This window comes from Microtus ochrogaster (assembly GCF_000317375.1).
Source record: "Microtus ochrogaster isolate Prairie Vole_2 chromosome 14 unlocalized genomic scaffold, MicOch1.0 chr14_random_3, whole genome shotgun sequence".
Classification (NCBI taxonomy): domain Eukaryota; kingdom Metazoa; phylum Chordata; class Mammalia; order Rodentia; family Cricetidae; genus Microtus; species Microtus ochrogaster.
In genome coordinates, this window is record NW_004949098.1 from 6272496 (window position 1) to 6286685 (window position 14190).

General features: G+C 40.2%; 1 protein-coding gene across 3 annotated transcripts in view; it reads left to right on the plus strand.

Annotated features, from left to right (window-relative positions):
- Positions 1-14190, plus strand: part of Ctnna2 (catenin alpha 2) — a 1150887-nt gene that overhangs the window by 378413 nt on the left and 758284 nt on the right. For all 3 annotated transcript variants that reach the window (XM_026787990.1, XM_013352850.2, XM_026787991.1), the window contains exon 7: positions 934-1137. In XM_026787990.1, the coding sequence (XP_026643791.1) occupies positions 934-1137 (204 nt within the window). The remainder of the gene's footprint in view (positions 1-933; positions 1138-14190) is intronic.

Genomic DNA, 14190 nt, shown 5'->3' on the forward strand with positions numbered 1-14190 from the left:
TGTGTGTGTGTGTGTGTGTGTGTGTGTGTGTGTGTGTGTGTGTGATGTAGATGTGATATAGATATCCTATTTGGGGGCTGAACCCTACACATAAAACTGCCCTTTGAACAATTATAGGTCTTCATATTAACCACCATCCTCTGCAAACAGAACCTTCTCTGATGATTAATATATTAGTTACTTTACTATTTCTCTGATAAAACATTATAACCAAGGTAACTTATAAAGGAAAGAACTGATTTCAGCTATGGTTCAAGAGGGTTGATTCTATCACGGCAAAAAATATGGCAACAAGTAGGCATGGGGAGTGGAGCAGTCAGCTGAGACCTCACATCTTAAGCTATAAGCATGAAACAGAGAGAGTGAACTGGAAGGAGATTGTCTGATAGAAAAACTAACAATTGCAAAGGAACTCACAAAGGTGCATACATTCCAGGTCATATTTTGTAAAACCTTGATTTAATATAAAAGGTGTTAATTCCTAGTAGGAAATTAACTTTTCGGATGCCTTTTGCTTGGGGATTCAAGGACAGCTGTTCCTCTGCTGTTCCTCTGGGGGATGTTCTGTATACACCTAATGTATAATTTGATTACAAATCATGTCTTAGCTCTCAAATCTTCCTATTTCCTCCGCTTATTACATTGTGCTTTCCTTGAAGGCCACGAAGCCAGTGTCAGTATCTCATTTGAAAATGCCTCCCCACAGATGGCCTTAACCAAGAACACATTCTTCAAATAAGACTTGCTGTTCTCAATCTGTAGATTACATTTAGGGGGGAAAAACTTTCTCAAAAATATTTCAGAATCCGTCTCAGTATCTTGGTTTCCCTTCCAGGCAGGGCTGTCTTGTCTTAGCTTCAGATAATTTCATGCACAAAAGTGTCTGAGGCAACTGTCTCTTTCCTGTTCACTTTTCTCTCCTGATCCTTTCAGAATAAGATCATCCTGGACCCCATGACGTTCAGCGAGGCCAGGTTCCGGCCATCACTGGAAGAAAGACTGGAGAGCATCATCAGTGGAGCGGCCCTCATGGCAGACTCGTCCTGCACACGTGATGACCGTCGTGAGCGTATTGTGGCCGAGTGCAATGCAGTGCGCCAGGCACTCCAGGACCTGCTAAGCGAATACATGAATAATGTAAGTGCAGGCCTCCGGCCCTTCTCATCTCAGTGGATTGCGCCTTTTACTCTTGTGATGAAATTAGTCATAGCAGGAAAAGAGGACAGGTTTTCTGAAGGAGAGTAAGGTTTTGCCAAAGAACTGCTTTGGGGAAGCCTGTGCTCTGATTACGTTTCTAAGTGCGTGTTCAAGATGGAAGAATTGAGTGGAGTGTAAAATCTAAGAACTCAGTTGTTCGAGCGGTGTTGTCTTGGTCATTTCAATGGTTGCAATTTGATTTAAGTAGGATTTCATTTGGTGAAGGTGGATGATTGATAGGAACAAAGGAGGCTGTGCCAATTGGTCCTTCACAAAATATACTTCACAAAGTATATTTTCAAAGCTAAGAATAGCAATAGATGCTAATCTTCAGCCCTGAAAGGCATTAATAAGCACAGCGAGTTTTAAAGTGTTCATGCTGGTCCAACAAAGTGGAAAAGTTCTAGCTGCCCACAAACTTGGAAGAATTTATTAGCCCTGTTCTGCAAGTAGCAATTCTTATGAGTGACTTTCCAATAAGTGTGATGGGAGTCTCACTGTTGATGGCACAGACAACAATCTTTCTCTCCACTTCTTGTAAATTGTGATGTGTGTTTGTGTGTACATGTAAAATTCAAGGTGACTGAATCCATACTCTTTGCTTTGGAAGGCACTAAATTATAGTTGTGTTCATTTGCTGCACTGCTTTAGATAAGTGCCCCAGAGTTTCCATTTATGAGTGAGCATTGTTCTCTCTGTGCAGGATTCTTGTCTCTGAGATGATCAAGTACAAGTTGGAAACAAAACAAAACAAAACAGTCAATCAAGTCAGGGCTTGGTGTATACTGTGTTGTCCGAAAGTCCTTTATGGTACTGAGGTATGCTAACAGGGATGCTGAGAAATCTATGACAGCTTTGCACTATGGTGCAACACTGCTAGACAATGCTGAGACAGATTTACCTCCCCCAGCCCCTGCTCCCCACCCCACCCCACCTCTGCAACTAGTAACTCCTATTGTTTAGGGTAAACCCAGGTAGCTTACTAAATCAACAGGATAAACTTCAAGCAAGTAGCCAGACTTTTTCTGTCATTTGAAAAGCAAAAGGAAGTATAGTGGGAACAGCCCAGAAACTAAATTGCCAGATTTGTTTCCTGAGCCAATGAGATGACTCAGCAGTTAAAGGTTCTTCTAACCAAGCCTAGAGACCTGAATTGGATCTCCAGGATGGAAATGGTGGAAGGAGAGAACTACTTCTGAAAGTTGTCCTTTGACCCCCACATGCGTGTGTGGCGTGCCAAGAATAAATGTAGAAATAAAAAAAATCACTTTCCTTTCCATGAACCTTCAGATGAATTGAATTTGGAAGACTTGCCTATTTTCAGCAAAGAATAAATTGTGGATGTCTGCTATGGTACCTAGGCATTTGTGAGGACTTCTTTGTGACCAGTACATGCTGTGATTTGACTGCATAGATGTTCTATAGAGTACAGCTAGAGATGTTGGTGACCTAGGGCTATCCCACCCCGAGCAAGTCCTTTGCATAACAGATTTGTGGAAAAGGGATACTCACAGGATCTAGAATTCTACTTGCCGTTGCTTTTAACAGAACAGCATGAGGCTAATGACATGACTGCAGAATTCAGCTTTGTGTTACAGAACACTAGGATTCCCATCGATGAACAATTATTACCAAAGAAGGTAGTAGGAGTTACAAAAGCTGTGATGGTTAAAGTCTTAAGATCAATAAATATGAATAAAGTGTGCTCCCATGAATAGAATCTGTGGGATGTGATGAAAGAACAGGTAATCAAAGTGTGAAATATAATTCCATTTGTCATTTATCGATAGAGTACTATTGAAATAGGTTGGTTGTTGTTTGGTTGCGTGTATGTGTGTGTTTGTGTGCATGTGTGCACCCGTGCGTGCATGCATTTGTGTGTTTTTTTTTCAGTGTACGCTCATATGGACTAGCAGAGTTTGGTGCCTTTTGTATTTTATTGAACTCTAGTCTCTTGTCGTTTGATTAGACTCTTGGGATTCAGAAATAGTTTATACTTTCATTAAAATCCTGGCTTCTTACATAGTTGCAAAATACATAGAAGGTGTCATGTTCAAATTTCCAAGTGTCCAACTCTTATTCACATCAATGACTTAAACAAAGCATTTTCCATTTGAGTTATTTTTGAACCTGTATGCTGTTCTGTTGAACATCACACTAATGATTTCAGGGTAGAGCTTCAGGCAGTCAAAATGCTACCATGGTTCCTATAAAGTACTTTTATTCCCATGTCTATAAAATCAATATGCTTATATTGATATAGCATATATTGCATAAAGAGACGGATTACAGCGTATCTTATTTTAAAAGTCTGTGCAATAAACTCTGACTCTGCTATCTTGCCTGCCAGTTATATATTGTTTTCATTCTATAAGCTGTGGGAGTAAATATGTCAATTATCACATATTTTTCTGTTAATGTGTTAATGACAGTAAGATGAAGAAATCATAAACCCAAATCATTAGAGATTGAAATCTTGGGGAAGCAGTTATTTTTTAATTGCAAAAAATATCCTGATTAGTCCCACATAAAGATTCAATTTCTAATAACCCATTGGCATTCAAAGCAATTCTAAGACACTGGACTTAGGAAATGGTGTGGAATGTGGATGGAGATTGCCAAGGATTGGTGGGCACTAACTGATAGAAGGAAAGCAATCTGTCTGGGGCACAGGTTGTACTTCACCTACTTGGATCATATTAAGTTCCTTCTGATTGTTGTTTGCTAGAGGTTGCCATAAATGTAAGTGATTTGATGAGTTTGTACATGTATGATTTGAAAATGCAGCAAAAATTGTGCACTTTAAAAGGTAACTGATAAGAGAAAAGCCTGTGTACAAAGACACCAGAGACAAAAGCAGGCATCTGAGAGCAGACAGCATTGGGTAAAGAGTTTATAATGGTCATAGGAAATTTTTCAATTAGCAGGTCCTTATGTTGGTCTTTTCAATTTCAGAAACACCCATAAGTGAAACTGTTCTTTAACACAGTGCTCCCTTTGATAGATTGTCATTATAGTTTACATGTGGGGTTTAATGAGTAGAGGCTCTTTTTCAAAAAGATGAACATGTAAATTGGGATTGGTGCTGTCCATGTAATTGTTGTAGTATAACATGTTCCAAATGATAAGGAATCAATAGCTGTCCGATGGAAGCTATTTTATGCATCTTAGTTTGGAAGCCTTAAATTTTCTTCATTAAACATATTAAAAATAATTTCAAATATCTATTATTATTAGCTTCTTTGTGAGGGGGAAAAGGGGAGCTTCATGATAGGAGGACATGGCATTTTACAGATAAGAATTTTAAAATGGATTGAAAATTACATTCTCTCAACAAGTGTACAAATCACTCTTTTATGCCAGGCATCACATTAGCAATGCAAGAGTGAACAGAACCAAGCCCTCTGCTTCCCCAGGGCTTGTGCTCCAGAGAGAGATGATGGACTTCATATGCTTGAGTACTTTGTGCCAGAGCTATTTCATAGAGTGATAAGCCCAAAGTCAAAACAGAAACCCCAAGAAACAGGAGGGAGGGAGATCTCTGAATACAAAGGATACAGAAACATGAAAGAATGGCAGATCCAAGATCTTCTGGAAGTGAGGGGACAGAGAACACATTAGGATGAAGAAGCAGTGATGCCACGGGCCTTGCTTATGCGCAGGTATCTGGTCTACCAGGATGTCTGCGAAGGGATGAAGCACCTGTCTGCACAGGGCCTCGTGTATCATTACACAGGCTATTTCTGTCATGCTAATCGGAGCAGATGACATCTGAGAGTGGAGAGTACCTTGATCCAGGCATCCAGGACAGGTGATGGGGGTGTAATAACTGGAAAGATGGAAGAAAGGTCAAGAGAACGTGGGTTCTGAAATAATCCTTGTTAGCATGGCCTCCTTAGACAGATGACAACAGTGGAAGTTGAGCAAAGTGTCCACATTTTGACTGTGATTTTCATAAAAATCTTTCATACAGCCAAGCTACTGAGAAGACTATGTCTGCTATATAAATTAAAATAGACATCGGACATCATGGACAACATTTACAGACATGTCAGAAATCCTCATTTGATTTAAATTGCACAGAAAATTTTGATTTACTCCAATGTAGTAGCAATTTGTAAATAGCTCACTTGGCAGTACCTGCATACTTTGCTAGACAAATTGTACTTGAATGGGTAGTTATGTAGAAAAATTGTGTTTCAAAATTCTGTCACCAAAATGCCTAAGTATGCTTCTCTTTCTTATAAACAACTGAAAAAAATAAACTATGCATCCTAAGTACTAAACTACAGTTCAGAACCATAAGAAAACTTTAATCCTTATTCTAGGTACTAAAACGGTAGATGTGCAACCCTGAGAGGCAGTGAGCTGTTTTCTTCTTCATGCACTATTCACTGATGGGCCTTGGTGAGAATACGGACTGTGATTGCCTGGACCATGTGTGTGCTGCTTCTTGGTGCAATTCTGTAGCCATTCACTGTTTAGTTATAAGTACTTTATTGTTTATGCATATGTATATGTGTCTGTATGTGTGCACATGCACGTGAATGCAGATGCCCACAGAAGTCAGAAGAAAACTGGGATTACACGTGGCTGTGAGCCTCCCACATTGAGTGCTGAGAAGTGAACTGGGATCTGCAAGAGCAGCAAGCACTATTAACTACCAAACCTTCTCTCCAGCCCTACTACATATTTTTTAAGGAATGAAATGTTTTGTCTGCTAAGTATGGGGCTAGGGAGATGGCTCAGTGGGTAAAGTGATTGCTATGCAATCATTGAGACCTGAGTTCTATCTTTGGCACCCACGTACAAGCCAGGTATGCCAACACGTGCCTTTTACCCTTCCATGGGGCTGGGGGCGGGAGCAGGCAGGGAAAAAAAAAGATGGATCTGAAGGGGTCACTACAGTCTAACTTATTCAAACTGGCGGGAGACACCCCACATTCAATCTCTGACTTCCACACATGCCTGCCTAAACTCGGTATTGCACACGCACATACATACACACACACACACACACATACACACACACACACACACACACACACATACACACACACAGGCGCTCATACAGTTTGAGAGAAAAATCTTCACAATTAAAGCAGAAATCCCTTTGGGAGAGGACCTTGGCGATCTGCACATTGTCAAATTAGCAAAGTACTTTTTATTTGTATTTTTTTAAAAATAAAATTACACATGAAATACATGGATCCATGATTTATTTTTTTTTTTTAGCTCGTTGGAAGCCTCCCAGTGGATCCATGTCCTTAATGTGCAAACTGCTACTGAAAGTCAGGTAATTAGGAAGCACAGTGAAACACTGCTGTGAGGTGACACAAATCTATCTTAAGTGCCTGAGACATCACTGTCCCAATCTCAGCAGCTTTGCACTAGAATGTAATATAAGTGGGTATAGCAGTAGCTGTGAAAACATTCCATAACAAAAGATCAAGTTAGAGGAAAGGGATTTCTTCTAGTTTTTGTTTGGTTTTGTTTTAGCATACAGCTCCATGAGAGGCACAGTCCACCTGCAGGGAAGGCATGGCACTCAGAAAGCAGAGATCCCATTTCCAGTACACAGAGGAAGCAGAGAGGGAGACAGAGAAAGAGAGGCCGAGCTAAACCCAGGGATGGACTTCCTCCATCAAGGCTCCAAGCTCTGAAGATTCCAAAGCTTCCCTCAATAACAGAAGGGAATGTAGTGTTAAAATACAGGAGCCTCTTGGGAGATTTCTCATTCAAATGATCGCAGTGAGTGGGCTTCCCCACAGAGCCCACATGTGGTGGTCTGAGGACGCAGTGAGGTCCACAAAGGTCATTTGCAGTCAGATCATGATGTAAAAACATAGCCAAGTTTACACAAACCCTTCCTTGTTGTTTGGTTTATTTGGTTTCACATTTCCATACAAGCATGTCTTTTATGTGAGTGTATTCCCTTCTGTACCCCATCTTAATTCTTCTTGTCCTCCTTTCCCTCAACATTCCCTTCCTGTCCTCTTGACAGCTCCACATTTGCTTAAAAAGTCATTTATACATACATTATTTTACACATATACAGAGAAAAGCAAAACCTTCTTCCTCAACATTGTATGACATGCAAGTGAGGTAATATTCAGGGACACAAGATCCCAGAAAACAGTGGCCTTTCTATTGTTATTATTTTGTTTTGTTCTTTGTAGCATAACATGCATATGCAATCATTATTAAGGATAAAGATTAAATAATAAAATATACATTAAAATATTCCATGCTGTTCCCTATATTCAATTACTGTTAAAAGTTGAGCGTGTGCCTTTTTGACGTATACAAGCTTTCAGATGTGCGAATACATACAAGCTTGTACTATGCCTTGATTTAAAAAATAATGTGGTATTGTGTAATCTATTTTCTCTACTCAATATTTTGTGAACATGTTTCCACCTAAATAAATAATCTCTAAACATATGCTTCCTGGCTGAATAGTATTTTATTATATAACTATGTTATAGCAGACTTAGAAGCAATTCATTTTGGGTACAGCGATTAGTATAGAGAGGAGTGTTGACAAAGATAAATATAGAAGCCTATTTGTGTGGGCAGTGTGGTGTGATTTAAAACCAAAGCGTGACTAAATAAAAGATTTAGGAAAGGTGTGAACACAGACTTGAAGTTTAGAAAAATTTTAACTCCTGTGAAGTTTCATGCAATCAAACCTTTGTACATAAACAAATGTAAATTTCTCTGAGATCCTAGGTTGTCCTTGAATGCGAGGCTGTAGTTATGCTTCATCTTAGTATTAACATCTTGTGTGTAAAGATAGACTCAGTAGTGGCATGTGCCTTCTATGCCAGCAACTCAGAAGCATGAGGCATGAGGATTTTCTGTTCAAGGGCAACCTGGACAGCCAAGGGAATGAAATCCCACCTCAAATGAATAAATACACAAAAGAAAAGCATCACCTAGAAATTACCTTGCATGTATTCTTCTGTGTATTAAATATTTTACTGTGTATAATTGATTTTGTTTTATCTGAAAAAAAAAAACAGGTTTCCATTGTGTCTTCTGTATCCACATGCAGCTAAAAAGGCCCATACAATTACAGTTAAGTCCAATGTCAGGGTTCCATATCAGGTCTAATAGAAAAATGAAAAGATTCTAACGGATGTGCCACTTGAAAGATAACATTAGCTAGGAACTGTTACTCTGCTTCATTCCCTTCCTATAGGAGGGCAAGCACAAGAGCCAATAGATGCAATTGCTTGTGGATACAGGGCCTGCCTAGGCTGCAGCTCAGTTGATAAAGTACTTGCCTAGCATCTGAGAGACACTGGAATTGAAACCTGCTTTATGTCTTCTTATGAAGCTAATTTAGGAAAGATAGAAAGATCCCAAAACCTCAGATTTTCTAGCAGTAAAATGGCCAAACCGGAACTCACACTATCTGGGAGGTACTTGGAAATAGAATAAGCAGGGGCCAGGAAGAAGGCACTGTGTCAAGGGAAACTTATTTTCTGTCTTCTTCCATGTGCTCTTATTTGGTTTTATTAACTTTATTTTATTTTATTTTATTTTTTTTTTTGGTTTTTCGAGACAGGGTTTCTCTGTGGTTTTGGAGCCTGTCCAGCAACTAGATCTTGTAGACCAGGCTGGTCTCGAACTCACAGAGATCCGCCTGCCTCTGCCTCCCAAGTGCTGGGATTAAAGGTGTGTGCCACCACCGCCTGGCTGGTTTTATTAACTTTAAATAATAAACCCCACGTTATCAAGGTTATTGTGACTTTCCCAGAGAAGAGATAACAGCCAAAAAAGAATGCCTCCTTGGGTTTGTCTAGCTCAGATCAGTTTCTTTTCTGTTCCCCATGCTATAGATGCCCTGAGCTATGTGTTCCTATCTTAATGAACACTATGGGGGCAATCATAATTACTGACATGGCTAGGGAAGAACGAAATAAGAACCCTTCTAAAATCCTAAGACTTTTGTGACAGCTGTCTGGAATACCTGAAAACTAGACTGGTACACACAAGGCTCAGGCCTCTGTATACTTAGAAGTTAGGCACAGAACTTTAGAGTCAGTCATTCAGATAGGCAGCATGGCTGAATAGGAGATGAAATGTGGTCCTGTTGGCCTCCAGAAGTAGCTGAGTAAAGATAATTCACTTGCTTTGGTCAACTGAGATAGACTGATATCCTATGTAAACATGGAGGTAATTTGTTAGGTTTTATTAGCAGGTCTTCTTTTGTACCTCTGAAGTGTTTTGACACAAGTCTTGGGTCTAGGATTAAAACTATTTGGCAGGCATATGTTAGAAGCTATAGTATGTTTGAAATCTAGGTTCACTTTGAATGGATCAGAGTGACCACTCCAAGACATCTTTAAAAGCTTGGCAAACACTGTAGTAGGCCAACAGACCTAAGTTACACCATTGCTCTTTACTGGCATCTGTTAGTAACTGATAAGAATCTAGCAACGAATCTGTTGCTATAGAGACCAAAGTGGATGCTCACCAACTAGTGCTCTTGAATTGAGGACAGCAAAATTGTCTTAAGAATGAGGGTCCAAGCCGGGCAGTGGTGGCGCACGCCTTTAATCCTAGTACTTGGGAGGCAGAGGCAGGCGGATCTCTGTGAGTTCAAGACCAGGCTGGTCTACAAGAGCTAGTTCCAGGACAGGCTCCAAAACCAAAGAGAAACCCTGTCTCGAAAAACCAAAAAATATATATATAAAAAAAGAATGAGCGTCCAGTCTTTGCTATGATAAATTAAGGCAGTCAATGATTATCTGACTTGAGAAATCTTCAGTTGACTTTTTTTTTCACTGAAGCGAGTGTTCAATCATTCATTTCTGTCTTTTTCTCTTACTCCTACCCTCAGTAACCTCTCTGGCTGCTTTTCTGGCTCTTGATTTTTCTCTTTTTACCAACAGTATGCCAGGTAAAAGTCCTCTACACTCTTTTCAATACGCAGATGGACTTCCAGGTGTGCAAGGTAATTGCTATGAGACGGGAAATGATAAATGATAAAGTGGACATGGTTCTGTGGAATTGTCTTATCCTATGCTTGAGTTTCAAGTGGGACACACAGGCAGAGAATAAGACACACAATTTAGAGTCCCTGCTGGGGACTCTAATAGAAGAAAGCCTAGTTCCCCAGATGGTAATGGAATTCGAGTATGATCTAAGAAAATAAAATATAATTCCAAAAAGTAAAAATGAGAATAGATACTGTCTTAGCTGTTAAAGGACAAAATAAATTCTTATGTTAAAGAATTTAACATAAGCCCTGGGTCATATTTTTTTTTCAGGGCCCAGAATACCAAGTTATAGCCAGAATTTACTTTAAAAGTGTTCTGTTGTAGAAGATCAAAACACCTTGTATGAAGTCAATAGCCTTTTGCCCAGAAGTTTTTGTTTCTTTTTTTTCCAATTTTCACTTTTTAAGAAGTTTGGGGTTTTTATGTTTGTGTTTTTTTGAGAATTTGATACATGTATGCAAAAAAAAAAAACATGATCATATCCAAATCCTATTTCCTCTCCCAAGTTCCCATATATTCCAACTATTGCAGGAGGTCCTTCCACTCCTCCAGACAATAGCCGCTGAGATGCCAGCCCGTTCCTTAGCTTTCCAGCCTCATGGCGGAGGTACTGCTGGAGCCATTTTTATCGCCACAACTCTGTGGCGTTTCAAGGTCCCTGCCAGCAAGTGAGCAGACAACACTCAAGTACTCTCTCTGTAGTCGGCCCTCCTGCCTCAAACAGTCAGAGTTTGCCTTGGCCAGAAGGCCCAGAAAGCCGGCATTTTAAAACAACACAGGTTTTTTCCTGCTACTGCTGAAAACAAACAAGCATTCAGTCGGCTTTTATCAACACCATTTAAGTATTTCGTGGCAGAACTTCTTAAGAGCTGCAGGGTTTTGCAGCTAAAGCTGAGTCAGGAAGCCTCTCTTAGATGAGAGCACTTGCTTGCCTCTAGCAAGCAGAGCAGACCCAAGAAATTGCTGCTACCAAGAAAACATGCTTTACTCTATTGTTTCTCAAGCTTTCTCAGGCTTTCTGTGGATGTAGTTGGCCCCACGTTGGGCATCATTCTGTTGTGTGAGCTGTAGGCCTGCTTTTCGTCCCGCCCGGCTCACACATGGCTGGCTTTACACCAGAAATAACAATACACAAATTGTATTCTTTTAAACACTGCTTGGCCCATTATATCTAGCCTCTTCTTGGCTAACTCTCGCACCTGGACTAGCCCATTTCTAATAATGTGTGTAGCACCGAGGTGCGCTTACCAGGAAGATTCTAGCCTATGTCCATCCTGGGTCGGAGCTTCATTGCTTCTGCCCCAGAGAGGAGAGCTATGGAGTCTGAGCTCACTTCCTCCTCCTCCCAGCATTCTGTTCTGTTTACTCCTCCCACCTATGTTCTAACCTATGAGGGCCAAGCAGTTTCCTTATTTTTTAACCAATGATCTTCCTCCATCATTTGAACCATCACTTCTTTCTCCTAATTTCAATTCCTTTTTTTTTAAAAAAATTCTATTAAATACAATAGTACTGCCCATATGTAAATGAGTTTTGACCCATCTGCTGGAGCATAGTGAGCCTACCAGAGGCTTCATCCTCAAAGAAGAATGCCACACCCTCCCCCAGCCACCATCAATTGCCAATAGCAAGAAACCCATTTAAAAATCCACCTCAAAGCATTTCCAGAACTGAAGGTACAAAGAACCTAGTTTAGATTCTACACTAAAATTCAAGCAAGCCATCCTGAATGAAAACTGACCTAAATGACTAATTATAGATTAAACCTACAATGATGGCAGTTATTAGATTATGATTATAAAGTATTTTAAAGAAAGTAAAGGTAGCATTTGGAAATATGTTGAAGGGTCAAAAGATTATGAGATTTCCAGGGCATACATAGAATGCAGAATTTTGAGCTGTGGTGAGGGAGGTGTGTGTTGTGTGCAGAGGCTCTTCACTACCTTAGGGCTGTCCCAGAGAAGAGAAGAAGCACAGTAACTGAGAGTGCCCAGTCTCTGCCTTGCATAAGGATGATGCTCACAGAATGCTTCTTGGGAGCCGAGACTAGCAACCCTAAGCCTCAGTGTCACTCAGCGAACCGTGGCTTCTTTAAGGAGCTCTTCCTGCCTACAGAAAGAAAACAAGATCAACTCAAGCATAAAGTGGAGATAAAAATATATCCAACAACAAAATTACTCAGACTTCTAGCTAGTTTCTTTTCTGAACAAATCAATCTCTCAGAGAGTCCTTGAATCATACAAGGTCAATCAATATGATGAGACAGAACACAAAGCATTATGGGATAGTCAGGAGTTGTCTTTAGCTTTGTAAATGAACAGGGCTTGCTGACAGCCTGCCCTGCCAAGTCATCAGATTTGGTCATCATAGCAAAGGCAGCTGGGACAATCCAATCTATCAATTGATCTTCCATGAGAGTCCTTACCTCACCAAACTGTCAGAGAGATCAGCATGCTATATTCTTTTATCAAATACAAGGTCTTAGATAAGCCTTTCCTTTAGGTTTTCAAAGTACACAGCATGCCTGCAACCGGAGTTCTCACTCCCCAGTAGGTAATTCCAGAGATAGGCTTTGAAGCCTTCTTTGTTTGGTCCTCACACTGTCTTGGTCCCACAATAATAGAATTTCTCTTGATTCAATTAGGAAATAATTACACCCTAAAAAATATTTCATTGCTGGTAACATCTCTGTGTCTAGGGACACAAACTCTCTCAGTGACTTTGCACTTAGTATCCCTTTGATTGCAATGTTCTTTTGAGAACCTGGTGAGGATGGCTCCTTTGCTTCTAAAGTTTAGCTTGAATATGTTCACTTGATTGCGTCAGTATGTTTAATTTGATAGTTACACCTGCCACATTCCAAATGGCATCTCCTCTGTGAGCTGTTACTCTCCATTCTGCTGTGGGAACTTATCCCTTATGAAGAGGAACAGGCTATAGTTCACAGTCCCCAGAACTGAGACCATGTAGACTGGCACAGGGGAGGCTATATAGAAACATATTTCTTTAACATGAACAAATGGCTTTCACTTTATTTTTCCTAATAATAACAAATAATGGTGAGGCTAGAAGGCAGAGCAAGAGGAGGAGGAGAGGGGAAGCAAAACCCATGTGTTTAGTAGATTAAGTTTCATATTTTGGAAGAGTGATTTCTCCATGTTCCCTACACAGCCAGGTGATAAACAAGGACTAAGATAAGATAAGCTCGGCTTGGTTTCTTTTTGCTTCACATTTACACACTCAGGCCTTCTCTCTAATTGGAGCTTTCCTAAGGCCCTAGGGAAGGGATTCATCAGACCTTTCCAAAAGGGCTTGGAATGACATCAGTAACTGTGTTGTTGTCGTCACTGTTTGAGGCATGGCCTTGTAGCTCAGGCTGCTCTCGAACATGATGTGTTACCCAGGCTGGACTTGAACCACTAATCCTCCTACCTCAGGCTTCTACCTCATAGGATTACAGATGCCACAAGTATGGAAACAAATACATCATTTGCTTACTTTTCTGTTCAGAGATTTTCCCTGCACTGTTTCTTGCTGTTTCTGCTCGGACAGCATGCCTGTCTGGATAAAGCCATAAGAATGTGCCCCAAGAGCTAGACAGATCCCTCATTGCCAGTAACTAAACATTTTACAGACTACACTATAGGCACTGAAAGTTATTAACTCATTGCTCCCTAAAAGACACAAAGAGTCACTTTATGTGCCTATAAATTAGCACAGAAGGCAGAAATCACTACTGAGACATTCTGTGAGACCCCCATCCAGTCTACATAATCACAGTGTTCCACAAAGAGATATTTTAATTGCTGACTTGATCAAGTACTTAGGACATTCTTTTATTTATATTATATTGCTATTTGTGTATATGAGCATTTGTGTACATGTGTATCTGTGTGCTAGTGTGCAGTCACCTTTGTGCCCATGGGTAGACAAGAAGTCAATGCCAAGTGTCTTTTCTCCATCACTCTCCAACTTATTTCCA